The following is a 24,399-nucleotide window of genomic DNA, read 5'->3' on the forward strand; positions in this document are numbered from 1 at the left end:
TGTTTGAAATTGTACTTTTTATTGTTTTTGCTTAGACTAGTACCGTATCTTTTCTGAGACTCGGTTTGACTGTGTGCTACGATTCCAGTCAGAGTTGAAGTCCACTTCCAGGTTTTCAGACGGCCCGTAAGTGTGAGCGAGCCTGTGAGGGCAGCAGCGCGGCGTGAAGGCAGCAGTGGGAAGCAGAAAGACTATGGCCGCCTCTCTGACTCTGACCCAGGTAACACTATCGTCCAAACTCTTCTTGTGACTACAGCCAGCGCTTCGTGTCCGCCGTCTTCTCCGCTCGGAACTCCTTCGGTCACTGTGGAGCGCTCGGGCGCATGAAATCGCGATCTCACTTCGATTCTTTTGCTCTTTTTTCCGGGGGGAGTTTACAGTCCTTTGCTTGTGACTGGGAAAAGTTTGTGGCTAATCTCTTTGGGGACTGCGTAAGGGCGAGGCTAGCTAGCTAGCCTGCTAGCTCACAGCTAGTTTGTATGCAGTGTTTTAGATCCGCTTTTATGACATTTACGATAAGCGGCGTAACCTTTGAGAAGCTTCCCTTTTAGTTGTGTTGGAAAATTCCCGTTGTGATAGACCAGGGCCTTGATTTCACTGCATATTTCTTGGTTTTGCTTGAAGTCGTTTGAACCTGACATGTGTGGCAGTGCTTGGGGCTATAATGTGCTGTCATTTTCTGGACAATCAACGTCTCTGCTTACGTTATGGAAGTACAAAGACGACGACGTCGGTCTGTAATTGCTGGAGCTCCAATTTTGAGCCTCTCTCAGCACACCGTCGTTTATTGTTACGATTAGGAGGAGTAAACATCGTCCTCGACTTGGCGCCTTCTGACGTTTGAGTGGGTTTTGACCACAAAGCACCTGAGCTGTCAAAAAGTCTTGTTGCAGGTGTCACCACGAGGTGTTAGAGCCGCTGTTGCCTCTAACAACACACGCGAGCTTAGTGCGTGACCGCTTTAGTGGGTTCACTGCTGCGACAAGCTATAACAATGTTGTCGTCTGGGTAGCCAGCAAACAATCTGACAGTGTGCAATCACTTTCATCTTTCCCCCCAAACAACATTGATGCTTTGGAATAATATGCAGTAGTAAAGTAAAAGTAATCCTCCAAATAATGACGAGAGGAAAAGTACTCACTAGACAATTACTCAGTAACTGGTGAGTAATTTATGATTTAAAAAAATACAAAGTAATGCGCATCTTCAGTTTTTTCCCAAGAAATATTATTAACTACAATAATGATCTGAATCATCGTTACAGACCAGACTCATCCAGTAATCCTCTAAATAATGACATGAGGAAAAGTACTCATTACTCAAATACTCGGTAGCCTAACTGGTCATTTATAAAATAATGTGCATCTTCATTATTTCCCCAAGAAATATTACTAACGACAACAATGAACAGAATCATCCTTACACCAAGTAATGTTAGAAACTAGGGCTGAACAATTAATCAAATTCAAATCAAAATTGCAGTGTAGTAATATGCATTTTTCAGATTTCGAAGGCAGCAATTTGAGAAACTAAAAACCTCTGCTTCATTTTGGTTGGTAGGATTTATTTTTTGTATCAAGGCTCGATACAAGGCTCCTCAGTTTCAGCTCAGTTTGACATACCGTCAAAAGTATATTGCTAGCTTTGGCATCCATTAGCAGAAGGCTGAGCTGGACTGTATTTGTTTCCCGAGGCGCAAGTTAATTCCGGTGTTTACTTTATGTCTCATTGTCCCTTCATGAAAACAATACTTGTCAGAAGTGCATCTTATTTGATGACATGGAGGTGATGGTTACTGACTTCGGAAAAATTCGGTAACATATATACAGCCGTCCGAGCAAGATTGCTGAAGCTTGTTGCTAGCTTGCTGGTGTGATGCATCCATAGTACGCAAACAGTGGAAAGCGGCAAGGATGGGTGACTGTTTGTCTATGCACCGTTAATGGTGTTATTTACTTTTAATAAACAAGATTGTGTTGATTGCATCATTTTTATTTCTGAAATTTCTTCTGGCTCAATCCAGCCAGCATCGATAGTGTCTTGGTGGTCTGACAAATTTGCTTCCAGCTTCTAATCCCCAGTGTAGGTAATGCGCGTGCTTCCAGCCCTTTGAAGCTGTTTGAGACTGTCTCCGGGATAGAAAAATCTTTAAAATCTTTGATTCTCAGTTTTGATATTCAGTTTTTGTTTTCATGAGGCACAAAATGCAAATGTTGACCTGCAGACTGCAATGCCATGTGTGTATCTACTGTATGTAGTCATATGTATATATTTTTTTTTTTATACCGTGTCTAGATAATTTCAGTGCTTAAGAAGAGCAATCCACTTTTACATATCTTTGTTTCATCAAACATGACAGGCTGAAGTGATAAAGCCACGGATTTGTTTGCATTATCCTTGTAATCTCGTTTATGACTTACTGACCTATGTTTACAGCGCACTTATGTAGAATTTGTTGAGTTGTGGTTAAGAATGCTTGAAAGACTGCATGTCAAAAGCTATGTTGCGACTGCAGCGCGATCCGGATTTTTGGGTGAAATCATTTTTTTGGGGGGGGGTGTTATCGTTCACGTTACATATTAATTGCGACCTCAGTCTGTCTGGGGTGTGAACCAAATGTCCCCTCAAAGTGACCCACAAGCGCCAAAGAAGAGAAGATGTCACTCACAACATGGTGTTGTGTTTCCGGAAGTAAATATGGTCCAGTGTGTAAGGGCTCATCTTTTTACCATCTAATATCGACAGAGGAGTGATGTGGGATGTGGTAGAAATATTTTGGGCGAATGAGGCGAGACTTTTCGATCTCCTTATTTCATGTAGACTAAAGTTGACGTCACATCACTGCTCCATGTATTAAATGAACCGTCTGAGTGGCTGAAATACTACTGCCACCATAAATGTCTACTTTATGCTTCATGTTTCAAGTGAAATGAAATTAAAGTTAAAACACACATGAGAAAAGCACCATATTAAATGGCAATCGCAGTATTGCGGGATACAAATTGCAATTAGATTATTTTTCAAAATCGTTCAGCTCTATGACAACGTGCCGTGAAGTATTCTGGAGGTGTGGACATCATTGACAGCTCAGTCAAGATCAAGTGGACGCACTAATACAATGAAAACTCTGTTTACAGCCACAATTAGTTCCAGGCACACTATTGTGTGAAAAACCAGGCCCGGTCATAGAGAGATAAGTGTGTGTGCCCAGTCATCCGACGGTCAATTGACAGTTGCTAACGTTAAATGTTAAGTGGTCAAACAAACGCCATTGAGAAGATCTTTGCCTTACTGGAGTGATTTTGGCAAGTTGTGTAAGGCGCTCATTACGCAAGCTGTTATGTTGTTCCTCGCTGCACCTGCTCCTTTTGAGAGAACGTCGACACATCAGCTATACGAAGAAGGAAGTGCTGACTCTCTTCCTCTTCGGCCCAGCTGTGGACGGTCAGCTAGACCAAAAGAGGAAAGTGGCTAGTTTAGGGAGGATATGACATCTGTAAAATGCAAAATGGAGTTCTCTCCCTATATCCTCCAATTTGTCATGTTGTATTTTTGCAAATCATTGATGCATTATGGTGTTGTTCGGTAAAAAGGATATGTTAAAATGGAACAGGATTATATTGTATTTTGTAAAATGTTCTGATGGGCGGTGAAAGATTAGGCCCTTTCTTGTCAACCGGTAAATACTGGAAAGTTTAGGAATGCACAGTCTAAATCGTAAATATTCATATTCCACTTCTTTTTTTTTTTACTATATTACTGATAAATGGGCTCAAATTCCTTACTGTGTTAAGGCATGAAGAATAATTGAAGTAAAAAATAATCAGTTTGAGAGCTGAACTGTGGTGTGTCCAGGCAATGTTTTCAGTAACATTTTAAGTGCAAAAACAAAGTCAACCTGTATGAACTTAACTCATTGTAAAGGCATACTGTGGCCCACACATCATTTTTTTTTTTTCAACATTCGCAGTTGTCACACAAGTGTAGAAAGAGGTAAAACATGAACACAATAACGCGCTCTTCAAAAACTAATGATGTGAATGGCTTTCAAAATGAGTCCATTTTTCTTATTTTTTTAAATTAGCGTTGCGAAAAGGCAAACCTTGCGCTTTCCTGAGTCATGTTGAGGTCACTTTTAATAAAGTAACATCTCCCATTTTCCTTTCATTTTACATTCATGGTGAACGTAGGCTTTAATTTCTGGTTTTGCTGATATTGTTTCCGGCAGTAAAAATGCTTAGACACGAAGACACTTAGCTACGAATGTATTCATGAAGTAATTGTGGTAAATAACAGAGAGTGGCATTCCGCCTTTTTTTGTTTTTACCCTGCAATATATTTGGTTGTTTTACAGGGACATTTAAAGTCAGGTTATTTGTACTTATGTAGGTGGTTTTAAAGTGGGCGTGAATCAATGTGATCCTTAGTAAATATTGTCTTGTTCTTCCTCAACAGCTCTCCAGTGGAAATCCGATTTACGATAAATACTACCGACAGGTATGAGCATACATTGCCAGTGTAAAAGTCCTGTTTTATGAAGAACACGAAAAAAAAAAATCGAATTGAATTGTGATTATCAGATGTTATACACTCAACCAAGACTTCATCAGGTATACCTTTACAATCTTATGGTCCAATACGAAACGGCACAAAAAAAGTCCGTCTTTACAAAGATATAATGCTAAATTTGGATTCATTGAGATATCAATTGTACAACATTTATGTTATTGTAGTTGCTCAAAACATCACACTTGGAAGCAACTATCGGTATGCATCAGAGTGGTTTCACTAGTACAACCACAATAAACGAATACCTCTTTCAATTATTTTTGCTCAGCTCTGGTGTTGAGCTCATTCGATTGTGCACGTGTACCTAATGTTGTGGCTGGTGGGAGCGTGTCGCAGAGGTACACTAGCTTCATACGCTATGATCATGTGACCTGTCCAGTTATTGCTTCCCGTACAGGAAGTCAGACTATGAATTAATAATGCAGCACTCTGCGCAATTTGTCGTAGTGGGCCGACTGTGACCATCATGAAAGGCTGCTAACTGCTGCTGTTGTACTACTGAGAATGTAGCTTTGGTGATATTGTCAGTTTTGATTTAAAATGCCTTAGGCTCTAGTATTCTCAAAAGTTTCATCAGTTTGTTTTGTTTTTCACAACTGCAGTAAATATTCAATATTGCTTTCTTATGACTGTTGTGGACCAAGCCGGTTTGCTAAAAAGTAAGGCACATGCCGAATATGTTACGACCATGATGATTTATTTATAATGAATTATATCTTTGGCTTTGTTTTCCTGCCTGCAGGTGGATCCCAGAGGCAGCGGGAGAGTGGCAGCAGCTGACGCAGCTCTGTTCCTGAAGCGGTCGGGCTTGGCTGACCTGGTTCTGGGAAAGGTAAGTCAAGCCTGAAACCAACATGTTAAATTTACGGTATGCCCGAGTATCTGCGATGTTGGTCGATGATAAATGTCCTCCACAGATTTGGGATCTGTCTGACTCTGAACGAAAGGGTTCTCTCAACAAACAGGTATACAAGTCCAGTGGGAGGGGCATTATAACATGTGTTTTTCTCCAAAATAATTGACAGTGTGTTGACGACGTTACTTCCGCAGCAATTTTTCATTGCACTGCGCTTGGTGGCTTGTGCTCAGAATGGCCTGGAGGTGGCACTCAAGAGCCTTAATGTGGCTGTTCCGCCCCCCAAATTTGTAAGTCAGCTGCTTTGCATCAGTCACAAATGAATGTCCATATGATTCCCGTACGTGCCACTACATTCAATTTGAAGTCATTATTATTCTTCATACATGAAAGAATGAAGCTAGTTGTATTTCTTCCCAGCAGGATACAAGCAGCCCACTGTCAGGGGGCTTAACCACTGATCTTCCCTGGGTCGTCAAGGTGAAGCCTCTATATGTTGTTTTTTATGAACGATAAATTCACACTGAATTGATCCTGCCGTTGTCATTGGCAGATGATAAATCAGTGTGGTGTTAGCCACAAAATGCAGTGCAGTCTCATGAAATCCCATCTAAGAGCTATTAAAATATCTGGCTTTTGGTTATGCTATTTGTCCACAAGAGATGGACAAAATATTAGAAAAAGTTCTCAACATGATGTACATTTCTGTATCACTCCACAGCCTACAGCTGCAAAAATAAATAAATAAATATATATATTTGATACAGCGCTTGTAGTTAATTTCATTCGTGCATGAGTGTCCTGTGCTTTTCCGATAGCTCTCGTTCCATACCAACACGACTGCAATATATAACCAGTACAACCCGCGTATACTGTACACAACATACAATTTTTATGTCATCTTTTTTATTTCTCTTTTGCTGTTCTCTCAGCCTGAAGAGAAGCTGAAGTTTGACTCCATCTTTGACAGCCTTGGTCCAGTCGGGGGGATGCTTACTGGAGACAAAGTCAAGCCTGTCCTGCTTAACTCCAAACTGCCTGTCGACATTTTGGGCCGGGTATGAGCTGCCTGCCACACTGTTTTAAACCATGTAACTCCACGTAGGAAATATGTTTTGGAAATTGAGCAACTTTTCCAATTTTGTAATTTTGATGTGTCATCAGCACAAAAACATCAGCAAATGAACCAATACACTGAGGCAAGTAAAAAGGATGTTTAAGTTTGGTGTGCCACGACGTTTTTGAGGAAGTAAAAAATGGATATGAATCAGAGTTTACAGACACAAGTTTGTAATGATGGATATGATTTTTAAGAGGGATCATTCTTTTTGTGTTGAAGGTGTGGGAACTCAGTGACATCGACAGAGACGGCACGTTGGACAAAGATGAATTCTCTGTGGTAAGAAGTGAGGCTTAGTGAACAATACTGTGGATCTGGTCAATATGCAATCAGACATCCAATACAGTTTCAAAAATATTAAAGATAATGCTGTGTTTTTGATGTGCACTCAGAGGGCTATTGATGTTACTACAGTATGTTTATTAATGTGCTTGTTGTTTGCTGTAGTGTCCAATTATCTCACACTGAGAAGAGTTTCGAATACAATATGTTGCCCCTCTTCTACTTAAACTAACCAACATTTTACAAACACCTCTCAGTATGAGAATGCTCAAATAAAAATTAGTAAACATTTTGGTGAATAAATATATATATATATATCATCTTTGTAAAAGCAGAGTTTTTATACAGCTCTTGGGCATCTAATGTTGTGGCCAGTCCAATGAGAGTAGGAATGTGAGCTTTTTTTTTTTCTTTGAACTTCTTATAGGTTGTGAAAATCCACTTCTGTGGACTTTTGTACTGCGTGTATGATAAAACAATCATTCTTGCCATCTTTTATGTATTGTCCAATTGCCCTGCCAGGCCATGTATCTGGTGTACAGAGCCCTGGAAGGAGAAACTGTTCCCATGTCTCTCCCGCCTCCCCTGGTTCCACCGTCCAAGAGAAAAAAACCCTCGGTGCCTCCCGTGATGCCCTTGTTACCCTCGCCTCCCTCCGTCAAAGAAAGTCGCGCCTCCCATGCTGGCACTAAGACCATGCCCCTCCCCCCTAAACCCGCCCCAGCTCCTGCCCCGACGCCAGCAGCCGCCCCTGTGAGTACGCAACCGGTCCATCCTGGCCATAACAGCTTAATTTTGTGTCAAGCACTTTAAAATGATTTCAAACTGGATAGCGCAGTGTGTTTTTCAAAAGAACAAGACCAAAGGGAATGTGAAGGTAAATGATGTTATCGTTTGAGTATGTATTAGATAGTTTGAGTCTGACTTCTATCATTTGAGTTGCTGTTTTCCGAAATGTACTTTTTGGCATCTGCTTAGTGGGTGGTGTCGCCAGCGGACAAAGCCAAATATGACGAACTCTTCAGCAAGACAGACGGAGACATGGATGGCCTGGTGTCTGGACCTGAAGTCAGAGATATCTTTCTCAAAACGGGGCTGCCTTCTGCCACGCTCGCGCGCATCTGGTACGAGGCTAACAACTTGTTTCGCTTTGAACTTGGGTCTTCACCTGTTGTTATTACCCCTCAAAATTGTATAGTCGCAACCACTCTAAAGAAGAGCGGGGTAACGTAGAAAAAATGTTAGTGTAGACTGTAGACCACATGTGGGCAAACATTTATGCACAAGGGAAGGTGGAGCGCCTCAATGAGGACCACTACTGGAATTTTACCTCATTCAATAGATACGGTTAAAAGCCTTACACTGTGCAAAATCCTCCCCAGTACTATAAACCCATTAGATTTTTGAGTTACATATTAACTATTGAGATTAATGAATAAAAAAATAAATGCAATGAAATACATTTTTATTAGCGCTAGATTAATGCACCGTATATTAACAGGGCTGAGTAGGCCATACCCCTTCGTCTTAACATTTTTTTTTTTAATTTTAAAAACAAAATATCTATGGGTGGAAAAGTAACACTGTTGTGTGTTGAGATCCGGAAACATACAGGCTTTATAGATTTTCACTAATTAGCTTCTGTCCTGCTGCGTCTGTCTGCTCTGTTGGCTCCTGTCATAATCGGCGAACACAGTTGTGATCTTCCGTGGCCTTAGGCGTTGATCGTTAGTCTGTTGTGTAACCTGAGCGCCGTCCTTCCCTCAGGGAGCTTTGTGACATTGGCGACATTGGAAAACTGACCCGAGAGCAGTTCGCCCTGGCGCTACATCTGATCAATCAGAAGTTGATAAGGGGTCTGGACCCTCCACAGAGCCTTTCTCCGGACATGATCCCTCCATCTGACAGACTAAACATCAAACAGGTGAGAATTGCCCATTGCACTCAACTGTTCTTTGCTTTCCATTCATTCAATAGAGTACAGTTTAGCCCTGCTATTTGCGAGGGATAGCGACACGGCCAGCCCGTGAATGTCTAACATCCATGCAAAATTGATGACCCCCCCCCATATTAAAAAAAAATTGGGGGAAAAAAAATATGTGGATATGCAAAAACACAGGCGCGACTACAATACTACTCTTGGAACATGGGTCTCCAACAGGCATTTCGTCATCCATTTCTGTGCAGTTTGCTAAATGGTTAAAGAATATGTACTTAGAGTCTTGATATTTCATGATCAATAAATTACAAGTCCTCCCATCCATTTTGGGCCAGAAAATGGTGTAAATTGGTGATCACCTGTCAACAAACAAGTTCAGATTTCAGTTGTTCAACACAAAATAGCAGACATGCACTTGCTGACAGGTTTAATTAACATTTAACATTTGAGAGTCAGAACTGAGTGGCTGTGTGCTGCTCATTGATACAGCTTGTACCCATTTGGGTGCTTTTGCTATAACCGTATATTCGTCTATATTTCTCCAGCTTGGCTTGTACTTATTTTTGGCTTGTTTTTCCTTTGCTGTCATTGCAACAGTTTTTTTATCCTTCTCTTCTGCACTTCACATTTTTACTCTTCCCCCTTCTCATTCGGATGGAACGGCCCGCCTGAGTGAGTTTGCGCTGTCCATTTCATTCCTCTGTATGAGCCACCTCACTTACTTTTTTTCCACTTTTTACATGCTTGTTCCAAAAAATCAATATAAATTTAGTACAAGTGCGGATGTTTCAGTTTATATTCTATTTTTTTTTTTTTTTTTTTTTTTAGCCCACATCTGGTTAGATGCCCATTACAGCAGACATTCATGTGTTTGTCTTGTGCAACTTTTCTTCATCAGTGAGCTCATCAATGTAGCTGTTGTTTGTTTTATTTCTTTGTGCAGTTATGTAACTTTCTCATTGCTATGTAATATTAGGATCCGTGTTCTCATCTTTTGGCTCCTTGCCTCGTTTTAACTCATCTCTGTGCTTCCTTTCCTCCAGAACAATATGGCCAACCTGGCAGCTGACTTCTCTGCCATCAAGGAGCTGGACTCTCTTAGTAATGAAATTGTCGAACTACAAAGGTACAATTTTTATGGTGGTGGTAAAACTCATGCAGGTTATGTTTTTGAGACGTTTCATTTGCTAAGTTGTTCAGTAATCATCACATTGAACTGTTTATTTTTAAATAGATTACGTAGTGTATCACTGACTGCGTGATCTGCTATGGCCACCAGGGTGCAGTGTTTTCCATGAATTGACCCACACAATTTTAACTGACAATGACTTGTACTTATGAGTAAGCAGAGGCTTGGGGGCTGTGGCATTGTACTTATGAGTAAGCAGAGGCTTGGCAAAAATACCACATTGATCCCCACCGCTTTAATAAACTTTTGGTCATACGCACAAGACCAACTATATTATAGCAAAAGGTGTCTGCTTTTCTTAGTCAATTCCATGTGATCAATTTCCATAAATTACTCAATGTTGCGTCCGGAAGCAGCCTTCCCTCACTTCCACTCGAGAATAGGATGCACTTAAGCAATTTCTTGTAGCAGTGCGATGAATAGGATGGATCTGTAGGTCTGCAGGTGGAAACTGTTCTCACGTGAGAGATGCTGATGATAGAAATGAAAGTTGAATGGGATCAAATACCAAAAAAATCTAGAGATGTGTTTTACCTTACCAAGATATTAATACTCAGCTAATTGAATTTTTCAAAGCTGTATTAATTAGAGTACCAAAATAACAGAAACAGAGTATGAAGATAAATGTCTACACTCTCCTAATTTTACATTGGGAAATACTAATCTCACTTTACGTAAGGTCAAGTATCTCAGACATGTTTTTATGAATCAGATGACGAAGATATTTATAGGCAGCGTTTCATGAACAAACGTGCTTGGAAGCAAGTTTAATGGATTTGCAGATAATATAAAGCGGCCCTTGCTCAGAAAATACGACACTCCGCCCTCATACAACACATTTGTGGTGACATTATTGAAAAAGTAGTCTACAGAAACAACAAACTACAACATATTATTCAACGAATACCTCTCAGTGAATTCTCAAAGTAGCTCTTGTATTGGATCTCATGAAATTGTGCGGTGTATAATGTCTAATGTGCACTTTTCCATAAGTTATTAAAAGAAAATGCACTTAGTTACATTAATGAAGCACTGTTAGAGGCATTGAGGCAGCAAGAGAAGGATGTAGGTCGGTCCTTCCTCTACTCCTCCCTCATGTCAGCCATCTGCTTCTCACCTCTCATCTCCCACATACTTGACAGATCAAGCACAAGCTCGCTTTCTCCGCTTCATAGCGGCGTCTGAATCTCGTCCTTATTCGATTCGCATTTTAATTTCAATCGAGGGTCATGGGCGTCCAGGGCGAGCGGGGGGTTGCGGCTGAGGATCGAGCTGACGGGGGGTCAGCGGAGGGCTGGCTATGGCCTTGTGGTCTTGGAAGTATACCTTCTTTGTCCTCAGTGGCTAAATGTTCGTATCTGTTGTGCTGGAACCGCAGGGAGAAAACCACGGTGGAAGAGGAGATCAAGGAGAAGGAAGCGGCCATCAGCGAGCGCAGCAACGAGGTCCAGGTAAGACCGATTCATTGAGCAACTGTTTGGTTTTAATTAATTCACTGCCAGACATTTTCAGACCCTCTTTTACCCCAATGTTTAAAAAGAATAGAAAAAATATATAAATAAGTTCCTGGGATTTAATGGCTGGCCTGTGAAAAGACAAGTAAATTCGTCAATGGCAGCGAATGAGTTAAATGTTGATTTTGACATTCCAATTGTTGGAGCATGCAGTACTTGTTCCTGCCGTGTGGCATTTTAGGGTAACATTCTACACAGGACAGTGCAGATTTTGTTGAAATAAAAAATACTGAACTAGCACGAACTACCAGAGATGTTTTGTGAACAAACAGAGTCCAAGACTCTGCTGTCCTTGTGTGGGTGTGTCGGAATGTTTCACGCCTCAGAAGTGAGCATTATTTTGGGCGATAGTGGCTTAAAGGGCCAGTCGGTTATTTCAGTCAAAGATGTGTCAGCCTTCTCAAGGTCTCTTGTATTGATGTAGATCTTATATTGCTTGTTTGGCTTTTTCACTGCCCTGTTTCTATTTCCACACAGTCATTAATGACCTGAAACCTGCACATACACTTACATAACTTTCAGCTCACTTTCAGCACATACACTGTTGTTGTCGATGATATAGCTCGTTTTCAGATCGTTTCTTTCTGATGAAGCTACATTTGGGTGCTAACTGAAATTCTCATTTCTGGAAACATACCAGTGAATTCAGACATACTGTACCGTGAACCCCCACATATTCAACTGTTCGCCATGCGCAGATTTTGGGGAACCTATCCTCTGTTGTTTTCGAAAAAAAAACTCACCTATTTACCGTTTTTGTGCTCAGGCCAAGGCCGTGCCTAAAATAAAAATACTGCAAAATTGAAATTCACATTAGCTCAGCAGATGGCGCCTCAGACATTGGTAAACATCTCCTTCAAATGGTATTTACAAATACTGAAATGCTGTAAACTGTTGGGGTCGCTGGGTGTGAAAATCCAGTTGCATACCTTTATTGTTTTCAATGTCAACTGAAAATACTAATAAATAATTTTTGTAAAGATGATTTGTTAATGAGAAGCTCTTGCTCTTGAAGCTCTTGTTTTATGCTCATTAAAGGACATAAAACTGATTTAGTTTAGAATTTATTTCAGACCTGTGGAGTTATCTAATCTGTAAAACTGCCTATTTCAGACTTCCTGTTAAAAAAAAAACACACACACACACACACACACACACACACACACACAGGTTTAGCTGCAGTATAAGGCTTAACAGTTTGAGTTGTAATATGACAATTTGGGAAAGTTTGTGTCAAAGTCCCCGTTGCCACTTCCGCTCTGCAGATGAGTCACATCAAGTGTCAACTGAAGTTTAACTGAAAATATATGCGCTATTTGCATTTTGAATGACGTGATATTGTGCTAGTAGCACAGTAGAGGGATGCAAAATCAGTAGCATTTTCTAGTTAAATGTAGCAAATACCTTCATGTTAACTTAAAGAGTTTAAAAAAATTATAATAATAACTTTTGCGTAATATTCATTTGAGTTGCCTATTTAGTAACAAAATGACAACGCCATGTTTTCCCCCAGGATCTGCAGAGTGAGGTGGCAAGAGAAAGCGAGGCACTTCAGCAGCTTCAGACTCAGCGTCAGAAGGTCCAGGAGGCTTTGGAGGAGCTCGACCAACAGAAGGGCTCACTGGAGGAGCAGCTGGCCCACATTCGCCAGCAGACCAGCCAAGAGAGCCAACTGGTGGGTTTGGCAGAAGGCTTTTGTCACCTCCCTGAAAACAACCAGGTTACAAAACATTATTACAAGCCTAGCACTTGTCGTTGGCATATACATGTTTCTGAGCATATTTTAATTATTGTGATCACAGGTAAATGTGCACTTTTTTGATTGTCAGTTTTTCTTTCATTTGTCATCATTAAAGGGCATCACAAGAAATTAGACTATCTAAAAAAACTCACTATATTTCAGTGGCTCATTCAAAATGTTAAATTCGTTGTACGGTCATGGACTGTATAGATTCACGACACACACAGTGAATATTTCATGACTTTTTTTTTTTTTAAAACACACTTTATGATTATAGTTTGCAGGTAATGAAAACTCAAAATTCACCATTTTAAGAAATTTTAATCTTACATAATCTCAATTTTATTATCGAAGTGATCGAATAATTGGCTTTTTGAAAAATGTGTTTGATAAATCTGTATAAGTTCTACGTTTCTAGTCAATTACTGAAATTAATAAATAATTATACGGTATTGTAATTTATTGAGATGTGCCTGTATGTTGTATTAAAAATAGCGGTATGTTAATCCAGCAACAAAACACAAACACAATGCTGCAAATGTATTTTATCTGTGACAATAATAAAATATTCAGAATAGATATTTCCATTAATTTATTAGCCCACAGTATCAGTATTTCTATGAAGTCAAGGTGGGGGCTTTTATTTGTATGCACATTTTTCAAATAATATTAAACATTATTACCAGAGTAAGAGGTATCAAAATTAATTGCTTAATCAACAGATAATTGACAATCAAAATCAAATTAATCAACAACTATTTTAATAATTGGGTAATCGCGGAAAGCCATTATTGAATTGGCCAAATCCTCTGATTTCAGCCTCTCAACAGTAATCTCTCTCTCTTTCATGAAATCAGACTGATTATCTTTTGTATTTAAGCAAAACATTTACCCGGATTTACCGTCCGACAGATTACATCGCTGCAATCGGAGCACGAGGAGCAGGAGCAGAGGATATGTCAGTACGAGGAAGAACTGGTCCAGGCTCGAGAGGAGCTTCTGGCTCTGCAGGAGGAGAGCAGGAAACTGCAGGAGAAGGTCCAAGCGGCACAGGAGCAACTCACACCTCTGCAGGAATCTGTGCGCGACTCCTTCACACAAGTTGCTCAGGTCAGATTGAAACATCGCAACCGGTGACACAAGTGTTTTCCCGCTCTCGCCGTATTGTGCCTCGCTTTTAATGTTCTGTCCGCTCTGCTGTTCAGGTTCAACACAGACTGAATGACCTTCAGGTGGAGGAGCGCTCGATGGCAGCCCAGCTGAGCTGGAAGAGAGCTTTGGAAGACGACTCTCCTGTCATGGTCAACGGATCGTCGGGGCCCACGCCAGAGCTCCAAAACAGGGACCCCTTCCGGCAGGACCTCTTCCAGGAGGACCAACCTAAAGAGCAAGCGGAAGAAGAACCAGCTACTGCCTCATACCCTCAAAAAGAACTCTCAGAACAAACAGAGAAAGGAGTGAAGGAAGAGAAGGGGGAAGAGCGCCCCAAGACTCCCGAAGAAGAAGAAAAACTGAAGCCTGATGCTTTGGATGACCTCTATACTAGCTTAGCTTCCTCTGACATGTATACAAATTTGCCCACACATGCCAAGCCGCAGGAGAAAACTGTAAATGTATGAAACAACGAGGATAATTGAACGGTCTCACTTCAGTCTGAATGTTTACATAACAGACCTTCTTCTGTGATATCTCCAGGAACACAATAACCCTTCACCTGACGTGTCCTCAGAAGCCCAAGATGATGCAGCGGCCTCCCCTAAAACAAGCCCACCTAAGGTAAAGACTTCTCATGCAGTACTGATGATGATGATAACTGTAGAATTTGATCACACTAACCTGTGAGTCAATAAAATAGTGGACCCCCGCTTCCGGTTTGGCACCCGTAAGTTCACATATGCACACATTTTTTTTCAGTATTTTTAAATATGATTTTGCCCCCCGGTCCGCTATAATGTCTTGCAGCCGTTGTAGTGTAGCTTCCCGCCCATCTCGGCATTAACCTACAGAGGGCGCCCTTGATTCATTCAAGTTTGGTTATCTGAAATAAAAGATAACCTAACAGGAAGACAACAAAGTTTGATGCTGGACCACTTTGGTGATCAAAATTTTGAAGTTATGATTCGTGAATTTGTTTGTCAGTCCAAGTGAGCCAAAGCCAATACTTTTCAACAGGAGTCATCACCAGAGCCAGAGGTCAAACAGGAAGCTGCGGCCTCCTCAGAAGTCATCCCGTCCTCATTACCAGCACAAGCGCTTCCTCCTCCCGCCGCGCCGGCCCCTAGCAGCCAGCCGAGGGAGCCCGAGATGGACTTCTTCCACGCAGACCCATTTACAGAGCGTGAGCTCCATCAGATCCACGGCATGTGTCATTTGTTGTCTTTTGATGTCGCAGGTTTGAAAATGTGAATTTGTTTTCTAGATGATCCGTTTAAAGATGACCTGTTCGGAAAAGTGGACACTGCTGGTAAGTTTGAGAAATCAAACACCGACCGAATGCATGGGAACCTCTAAAGTGTAACACAGTCTTTACCATGACGCTGGTCCTGTAGGAAATAATGAGAAGAGAATTCTTTTATTTCTGTGTCCAACGTAAAACCTTCCTAAACTGTACAGGCAGTCTCTCAAGTAGCAGTTTACCATTCTTAGCTGTCGTATTAGCATAAAGATGAGTTAACCACTGTATAATTTGTAGACTCCAGCCACTTTTGCTTTTTGGATTTTTCCCACTTCTGGGATTTGCTTTATTTCTCCTAAAATGAATAATTGTATTGTAAAACTTTTTCCAGCATTAACTTGCATCATAGTCCACAGAAATTATAGGAAAAAAAATGTTTGATTTTTTTCAGATCCATTTGGGGGCGATCCTTTCAAAGGGTCAGACCCTTTCGCTACAGACAATTTCTTCACGCAAACCGCCAGCAGCCATTTTTCCTCCGCCGACCCTTTCTCCGGCTCCGCCGACCCGTTTGGTAACACGGCTGACGTGCCGGAGCCGGACCTGTTCGCGGCCAAACGCAACGATCCTGCCCCAGCGGCGGCGGCGGCGGCGGCGGCAGAACCGGACCCTTTCACCTCCCAGTCCACGAATCCAGCCGCACCAGCCGCAGATCCCTTCACCTCTACAACCAAAGACACGGCTGAATCGGATCCGTTCCCTCACACGATGAACACCACTGGTGATGCAGATCTATTTGGTTGTCAGTACACAGGGACAGACCCATTTAGCACCTCTCCACCCAGCGCTGCTTTGGCAGTGGTGAGTCCGCTCTGAGACATTGAAAGAGTCAAACTCATGTTTGGTTAATTTAACATTTATTGTTCTTAGAAGGACACTGCAGCAGCCAATGACCCTTTCGCTCCAGGTGGTACCACAGTGAGCGCCAACTCAGACCCAGGTAAGACTTTTCATATGTTGATATCCCGTGGGGTTACCCAACACCTAATATGTTTCGAATTTTATTGTGCCCTTTGTGATTATAGATCCATTTTCTGCTGTGTTTGGGAATGAATCGTTTGGAGGGGGCTTTGCTGACTTCAGTGCCCTGACAAAGGTAATATTCATTTTCAGCATAGTGATTGTACCGTGACATTTTTGAGAAAATTTGTAGTAGTTGATGTCCAGTGGAATGGATACACTGTTGTTGTCGATGACATAGCATTGTAAATATTCAATGTGTGTAATTCTTTCTGTTGTCTGTTTAGTTTTACAATAAACTCCAACTGGGGTTTCATGAAATGAAAATGGACTGTTTTCATTAGTATTCAGTGGTCACAACATTAGGTAAACATCTAATGAAACCCAGTTAGGTATTTTTATAATTTGTCATGTTTTTTAGGGGTAGTTTGCCCCTGCACTGTAGCTAAAAGAAGTAGCCCGAATATTCCAACAGTATTGTGCAGTGCAGTTTTACATGTCTCCACACCACTAATAATAAACCTACTATACACAGTATGAAAGTAACTTGCCCTCTCAGCGTAGGGAAATGAGTCAGTGGAAGTGGAGACTGTTATATCTGAGTTGGTTTATTTCTGCCATAGAATTGGAACAGAAACATAGTGAAAGTGAGAACAGTGAGTGTTACTATTACAGAAAATGAATCATTTATACACTCCCAACGTTGCTCTCTGTATGCCTTTTCTTGAATGTTGCAGTCCAATGGCGCCGATCAGTTCGGCATCAACAATAAGAACTTGTTCCAGGAGGACAGCCAGCCTGCCAACACGGACGTTCCCCCGGCCCTGCCTCCCAAAACGGGTACGCCCACTAGACCGCCACCTCCACCTCCAGGTCAGTACAGAGTCGTTTCGGATGCAATTTTGAAGCAGCCCAATCAGAAGTGAGTAAAGCTGTGTCGTGGAAACTAGGGCTGAACAATTATTCACATTTAAATCCACATAGCGATGTAGGAAAATGCAATTTTCCAATAGCAAAGGCTGCAATTTAGAAAAATAAAACAAAACTTGATTTTGGTTGTTGTGATCTGATTTATGGTTTACTGATTTAAGTATACGCCACACTTGTTTGGTAGAACTTTGTGATGCTGTCATAGTGAACGCTTTAGACTGCAAGTCAAAGTGTTTAGTAAGTTAACTCTCCCTTGATAATTAAACTGTCTTTCTTATTAATTCATGGTTCCTTTTTCCTTTATTTTAGTGTAAGCCTAAACTATAAGACCAAACCATTTATGTGTAGTAAATCTGTTGTATTTCAGATACATTTATAGCTTGTTTGTTATAAAAAAAATACATGGGAAGAGGACCTTGAAAAAAAATCATTGCATATTAAATCGCAATATTCAAGAGAAAAAAAAATGCAATTTGTCAAAATCGTTCAGTCCTAGTGGAAAAGCAGCTTTAGCGTGATTGTGTGACTGTCTGAAACACGCACCGGCTTCGTCATCGCAGGTAAGAGATCCTCCCTCTCCAGAACCGAGTCCGCTGACTCCTTCCACCGACGTGGCCACTTCGCTACGCAAACCTCGGGAGAGTTCTCCTCCTCTTCCTCCTCCTCCTCCCTGCCTGCCAAGGATCCCGCAGCCGACCCCTTCGCCCCCTCTTCCCCTCCTCGTCAACACGTACAGGAAGCTGACCGATTTGCCAGCTTTGACAAAGTGAGCACCACCCCGTCGCCCTCTCCCTCACCTCCACCTGACTCTCAGTAGACACACATACACACACTCTCCTCTGCTCTCGTCTTACTTCCTGCTCACTCAGGCAAGCAATGCCACTCTCTCAATCTCTCCATCCACTGCTGCAAGAAGCTAATCAACACTTTATGTGAACTATGTGGACACATTCATTACATTTACATTCGCGTTCCTTCATCATCAATATGATTTTTTTTTTTTGGGGGGGACGTGGGGGGATTCATGCGTGTCATTTTTCTTCATGTGTGACCAGTAGCATGACATGCTTTTGGTTTCCGGCCTTCAGTGGCTATTTGCCCGACTTGATCTACCTTTTTAGACTAACACATCACAACTAATAGAAACTATCAATACTACTCCAAAACGGAGTATAACAGCACACACCTGTGCCACATACATCAATAGGAGCAATTCAGAGTGTGAACAACACAATTTTTTGCTTTTTTTAAACCGAGATGTAAATAAACTATTATGGATTTTTTTTATGTGCTGATTCCAAACCTGCCCGATTTTTTCTCGAGCACATCGTGTTTTCATAATAATAACAATATCATGTAATATTAGTAATATTTATGAATTAAGGGTTAGGTTCAGCAACAGGTGGATTTTTTTTTTTTTTAAACGTCGTAGCTACATGGTAAAATCTGTATTGCGCAAGATTTTATAGGTCAACCTTAAAGAGGAAGTCAACCCCAGTATTGTCTTTCCAATAATATATTTTGTGCAGCACCACTAGTCTAAACACAGCATTCAGATTAATATTGCTTTTGTTAAATTTGAGGTAAGCGGTAAAATTTTTTGTCCATCTCGGGGAGCGGCCATTTTGTCACTTGCTGTTGGCTAAAAATGACATCACAGTTGCTCAGGTAACAACCAATCACGACTCACCTGTTTTCTGAAGCTGAAAATAAGCACAAACACAATATTAATCAAAATATCAAGTTTATTCTAGTGAGGCTGCATCGAACATATTATTGTAAAGAAAAAACTCTTTTGGGATGAAATATTCAGTATTTGTTATACAAGTCATACTAAAGCCATGCAAATGCTTGGTAGTGAATGGAGGGATGATGGAGGAGGAAGAGGAGGAGGTTGCTTGTCTGGCTCTCATTCGCCATCCCAAGTCTAATCCAAAGTTCATTTTAATTAACCGCTTTCACCCAACTGAGACATTTAATGCAACTTTTAATTCCTCTTGTCTCAGGTACAGTACTCGTCATATTTCCATCAGTGCTGTTAGATGTATTTTACAAAGTTATGGTGACAGTGTTTCAAATTAATACGTTTGAAAAAAAAAAAAAAAAAAGGTTCTCTTGTAACCGTGCAATGTGAGATGCATGACGTCATTACTGCCACCCCTTCTCAGATCACATGATCATACCCGCATGACCCATGCACGCTCTTCTTTGTGTCGTTTGTGCTTTTTCTGTGTGTGTCTGTCATTACATCTTTGTTATCAAAGACTTGAAATAAACAGTTAAATCAAGGGCGCTCTTTTTGATTTCTGTACTTCCATCTGCATATAGTCATATGCATGAGCTTTTGCTATTTGGCTGTGAGCCAAATGATCTTTTTCCTTTCCTTTCATTGTAAATAAAGGAAAAGTGAATTAATTAGTTTTGACGCCATCACAAATTCTTAAGGGTGACAGACAGATGCCATTTCTAGGTCAAGTAGCTGCACTTACCTTTTATGACCCAGCCACGTTTCCACCGAGTGGCGCATGTAGGCAGGCAAATATCAATACAAATATTGTGACATAGCAGCAGGACTGTATGTAGAATTTTTTTTTTTCCCCCCAAACAACTCAAATATCTTGAAATCCCTTGTCAGTTTTTGAAACTGCAATCTTTTGAGCTTTATAGTAAAATATCAAAATGAACCTAAAATGCACTGTGACCTTTTCAGGTGTGCCTAATTTGACCTCCATATCCAACTGTTCTGGATTTCAGGACTTTTTGCACAACTTGCTGTTCCAACAAGTAGCTGAATTACAACATTTGCAACAGTTGTTAGATCCATGAATTGACCAATATATTTACAGGTTTAATTGGAATTGGTATTAAAAGTCCTTTTTCCTCATGTTGGTCACATTTTGACACCATGAGACCCAAAGATGACACGCAACAGCTGATAAACATCTTGCCATAGCGAGGCTTCAAGCAGGGGAAGAGGCCACTCGGCTAAGAGTATCATCAGCAGGTTGCAACAGAGAGACTGGAAGAATCACAGAAAGGCATAGAAGTGAACGTCCTTGGAAGTTTTCATGGATCAAAAACACCTGTGAATATTCCTTTCCTTGCTACAGAATGGCCAGTTGTGCAAGTACTGACATAGTTGTATATTTCCATTCAAAAGTTTAGAGAAGGTCAAATTAAATACATACATCTACATGTAGTCTTTGTGAAATCTGGGTGTGTTTACCGCCGTATGTACAGCAACAGGTGGATATATTGGTTAATTGGACCTTCCGACATTTACAGACACTATTGTTTCTCCACCTGAAAGTAATTTGTACAAATTGCGGCCAACTGCAATATATACACATTTTACTTCAAATCAACGGTCTCTATGGTATTACGCTTTCCACAAAAACCGGGAAAAGTGGGGCGGGATCCCGGAAAACGGGAAACATCCAAAATCTGAAAAAAATATTTAAAACAAAAAAAATATGCGACTCCAAAGGGGCTGAACTGTGAAAATGCAAGGTGTCGACTGTAGTTTCAAGATATAATATCCCCAATCACCACTAGATGGCAGACATGTCTTTGTTGCACTTAAACTGGGTTTTAAACTGTCCTATACTACAAAATGAGTAGGCCTAATATTTTTTTATTGTTGTCAATTCGGAATGATCTATGGAACAAACGTAGTACCTCAGTAACATTAAATCTGTGTTGATTTTTGTGGAAAAATGTACAAAATGAGTTCTTGCACTTAATGTTGGTTTCTTGTTCAGCAGTTTTGTGCCATCCTTGAATGGTATTTATTCAAGAGACCCCTTTTGCACTGGAATTATTATTTTTCTTATTTTTACAGTATGTCATTATTTCGTTGTTTGCTTCAAACCTTTAGTTGTTGGGTTAGGATAGTGGACCTGCGATGAAAAAATGTATTATCAAAAAGGAAAGATTAGGGTCACAAATTTTGCATGTATGCACGGATTTTGGCCATATTTAAAATAGCATTTTTGTCACACACTTGGTTACTAAGTGTGCGGTCCTATGTGCATCCCCGAGTAGCACTGATGCATACTGGCGAATATAATAAATAAGAGAGAGAAGTTTCCACGTGTGTGTGGAAATGCCGAGCAAAAAAAAAAAACAGCATATCATAGCGGTCCCCAGCTGCCATGCAAATCTGTCACGTGTTCTCTGTCAGTTCTAGGATCGACATGCAAACATGGGTGCTGTTAGCAACACAGGTGATGACGTCAGAACAATCTTTTCGGACACTTTGAATGTGGGAGGAGTCCAGTGACAATCTACAAACTCCAAGCGCTTAGGCCGAGATTCGAACCCAGAACCTCAGAAATTTGAGGCAGCCGTGTTAAACCAGTAGGCCACAAGAATTTCACACACTTTATAGCACTATGGTATCAGTTCAGTAACATGGAGTAGAGGTAAGATCTTAAGCCCGAGCCCGACCCGAATTTTGGGCCAAAAATGTCAATCATTCGGGTCGGGTTGGGGCGGGCTTCTCTCTCGCTGACTTTTTCAAAAAAATATATATGTTAATAAAAATGTATACTAAAACCATGTGTGGATACTAAACAAAGGAAACTAAGGTCCGCAAAAAAACAGAAGTCGCCTCATCACAACACGCACTGTACTAAACTCTTGCAATGACAATTCAAAGAACTCCTTCCTGTCTCTGTCTACTATCCACCCGTCATTGTTTTCCTTTGTCTCTCTGCCTCTCGCTCTCTCTTAAAGTGCCGCGCTAGATTCGTAAGGACGTACTGCTGCTGTGGTTTATGGCCCAATTTTCATCCCGTCAAAATGACGGACGGTTTTAAAATTTTTCCCGTCAACTCTTAAAAAAAAAAAATCTGTCAATGATGGAAAATTGTCGGTTAATGTAACCTCTGCAGACAGAAATATAAAAGCTGTAAATGTTTATACAGTCTTGTTCAACTTAGATTTCGTTACAAAAGACATGCTTTAATTTGCTATCATAAATCACCCCTCCTCCTCCCGAGTCCTCACAAATAAAATATGAAATTGCGGGTTTGCTTCGGGCTCGGGCCTGCGACTCAAGTTAATTGGTCGGGCTCGGGCTGAGTCGGGCTTTAATACCCGCGGGCCTGGGTCGGGCTTGTATTTTTTAGACCCGATCTTGCCTCTAACATGGAGTCACTGTGAGCAACCTTTGCAATGCACTTTCAGCCATTCTTGAACAGGACAGTCAAACATACAAATACAAAATAAAAGCTGCTAACACAGAACTAACCCTACTTTTCTACGCTGTATTTATGTATTTCCTTTATTAGCTAATAAGTGCAATATTAAAGAGAGTGATTTTGCTTATTGATAAACACATTTTTAGAATGTTACTTGTTTTCTGGGGGGGAAGCTGGAACAGACTAATAGCATTTCCATTCACATGATCATGGAATCAATTAAACCTGTAAGTCAATGTACCAATGAAGAACATGGCGGCACCGTTTTTGTGTCGTCGTTTCAGTCACTGGTCATAATCCCATACTCTGTACTTTGTGTCTTTTTGTGTCAGTACCCAACGGAAGAAGACATGATCGAGTGGGCAAAGCGCGAGAGCGAGCGCGAGGAGAAAGAGCGTCTTGCCAGGCTCACCCAGCAGGAACAAGAAGACCTGGAGTTGGCCATCGCTCTCAGCAAGTCTGAACTCTCCTGAGGGGCTTCTTCCCCCTCGTCCATCGCACCCCACCCAAAACCTCCGCCTCCACTTTAGCCCCTCAGCCCAGCACAGCCACACGTGGCCTGTTAAAGAACCAAAGTGTCGTGGGGACCCTGTAGGACTAATTCAGTGCGTTCTTGGACTAAAGCAATGTTGTCCTCTAGACTGTCGTTTCCATCCTGTTGTGAGGATGAACAGGGAAAACGGTGATTTCAAGAGTCATGTCCCTTTGACTTGCTCCAGAATGTAACTTATTCTAAACCTGCACTCACACCTCTAGAACTTTATCCACTAACCTAACCCACTACAGTCCATTTCAGACCAGCTCTCGCTCGTTTTGTGAAGAATATTAGCAGTCAAAATGTGTTTAAAAGTCATCCAACTGGAATGTAGTAGCCATCATGACTGAATGTGATTTTATCCCACCCTCCCAAACCAGACGACAACAAGCAGATGTGAAGTGCATGCCAGATTCTTATAAAAAAAAAAGATTAAAAGAAAAAAAAAAAGGAATTATTAAACCACGTCCGGCCTGTAAGCCCAGCATGGTTTATCTGAGAAAAGCATGAAACAAACTGCATCCACATAATGATTGCATTATGAAATGAGCATTAAGATTCAACATGAGTCTCTTTATATTTCCAGATGTAAACTAAATGTAACATTTGAGAAACTATATCCTTTTTTTCGGTATCTTTTTAAATGCTGTAATAACTTGAATTTTGATTTATTATTTTTTAGATACGTCAGCTATGGGTGCACCTTTGGGGTTCGGTGTGGTGACAGTTGGGTCATGCTCTCGAAGCCCCTCTGTGTCTGTGTTTGCTCAACAGCGACTGCAGACTCCACTTGAACACTGCTTTCCTAACTTTGTACAGCAAAATGGAACAAATAAATGAATAGAACATTAAATGTACACAACTGTTACAAGTTATCCATTCACTCATTAGTGGCTCAGTGTCTGATAGATCCACTGCAAACACCCAGATGTGAGTTTAATTCTAATTCAAAACACTTGTATTCCAACCATCTCGCCTGATTTAAATGGGTGGAAATTACCATCAGTCAATTCTAGAGATGTCACAATATCGGCAATATCGTGATATCGCGATATTAAAATTGCCACGGTATATCGTCGTCGTCATGTCACGATATTAATAGCAG

The 24,399-nt window shown here is 40.9% G+C and overlaps 1 protein-coding gene across 6 annotated transcripts; it reads left to right on the forward strand.

The window, feature by feature from the left end:
- The first annotated feature begins 67 nt into the window (after window positions 1–67).
- eps15 (epidermal growth factor receptor pathway substrate 15) lies at window positions 68–24,147 on the forward strand. 6 transcript variants are annotated; one of them, XM_086046976.1, is made up of 25 exons: window positions 68–220; window positions 4,456–4,497; window positions 5,312–5,401; window positions 5,487–5,534; window positions 5,620–5,715; window positions 5,846–5,905; window positions 6,358–6,483; window positions 6,765–6,824; window positions 7,350–7,580; window positions 7,806–7,951; window positions 8,595–8,751; window positions 9,810–9,892; window positions 11,334–11,406; window positions 12,983–13,189; window positions 14,123–14,320; window positions 14,416–14,823; window positions 14,906–14,986; window positions 15,383–15,548; window positions 15,630–15,674; window positions 16,057–16,466; window positions 16,536–16,605; window positions 16,691–16,761; window positions 17,363–17,498; window positions 18,116–18,321; window positions 23,092–24,147. In XM_086046976.1, the coding sequence occupies exons 1-25, from the start codon at window positions 194–196 to the stop codon at window positions 23,230–23,232; spliced, it is 3,378 nt and encodes a 1,125-aa protein (XP_085903102.1). In that variant the 5' UTR covers window positions 68–193; the 3' UTR covers window positions 23,233–24,147. The 6 variants fall into 6 exon arrangements, with proteins under 6 accessions (XP_085903102.1, XP_085903107.1, XP_085903105.1 ...); XM_086046981.1 differs by having other exon boundaries at window positions 18,138–18,321; XM_086046979.1 differs by having other exon boundaries at window positions 16,539–16,605.
- The last annotated feature ends 252 nt before the right edge of the window (window positions 24,148–24,399 follow it).

This window comes from Filicampus tigris, chromosome 12, assembly GCF_054856515.1.
Source record: "Filicampus tigris isolate MCC_2025a chromosome 12, RoL_Ftig_1.0, whole genome shotgun sequence".
Lineage (NCBI taxonomy): Eukaryota > Metazoa > Chordata > Actinopteri > Syngnathiformes > Syngnathidae > Filicampus > Filicampus tigris.

Bases quoted from the DNA above. Each gene is read 5' to 3' on its own strand.
- eps15 (XM_086046976.1), top strand. From the start codon at position 194: ATGGCCGCCTCTCTGACTCTGACCCAG. The intron at 14,321-14,415 runs GTCAGATTGAAA...TCTGCTGTTCAG, and splicing joins CCTTCACACAAGTTGCTCAG to GTTCAACACAGACTGAATGA. The intron at 15,675-16,056 runs GTAAGTTTGAGA...GATTTTTTTCAG, and splicing joins CGGAAAAGTGGACACTGCTG to ATCCATTTGGGGGCGATCCT.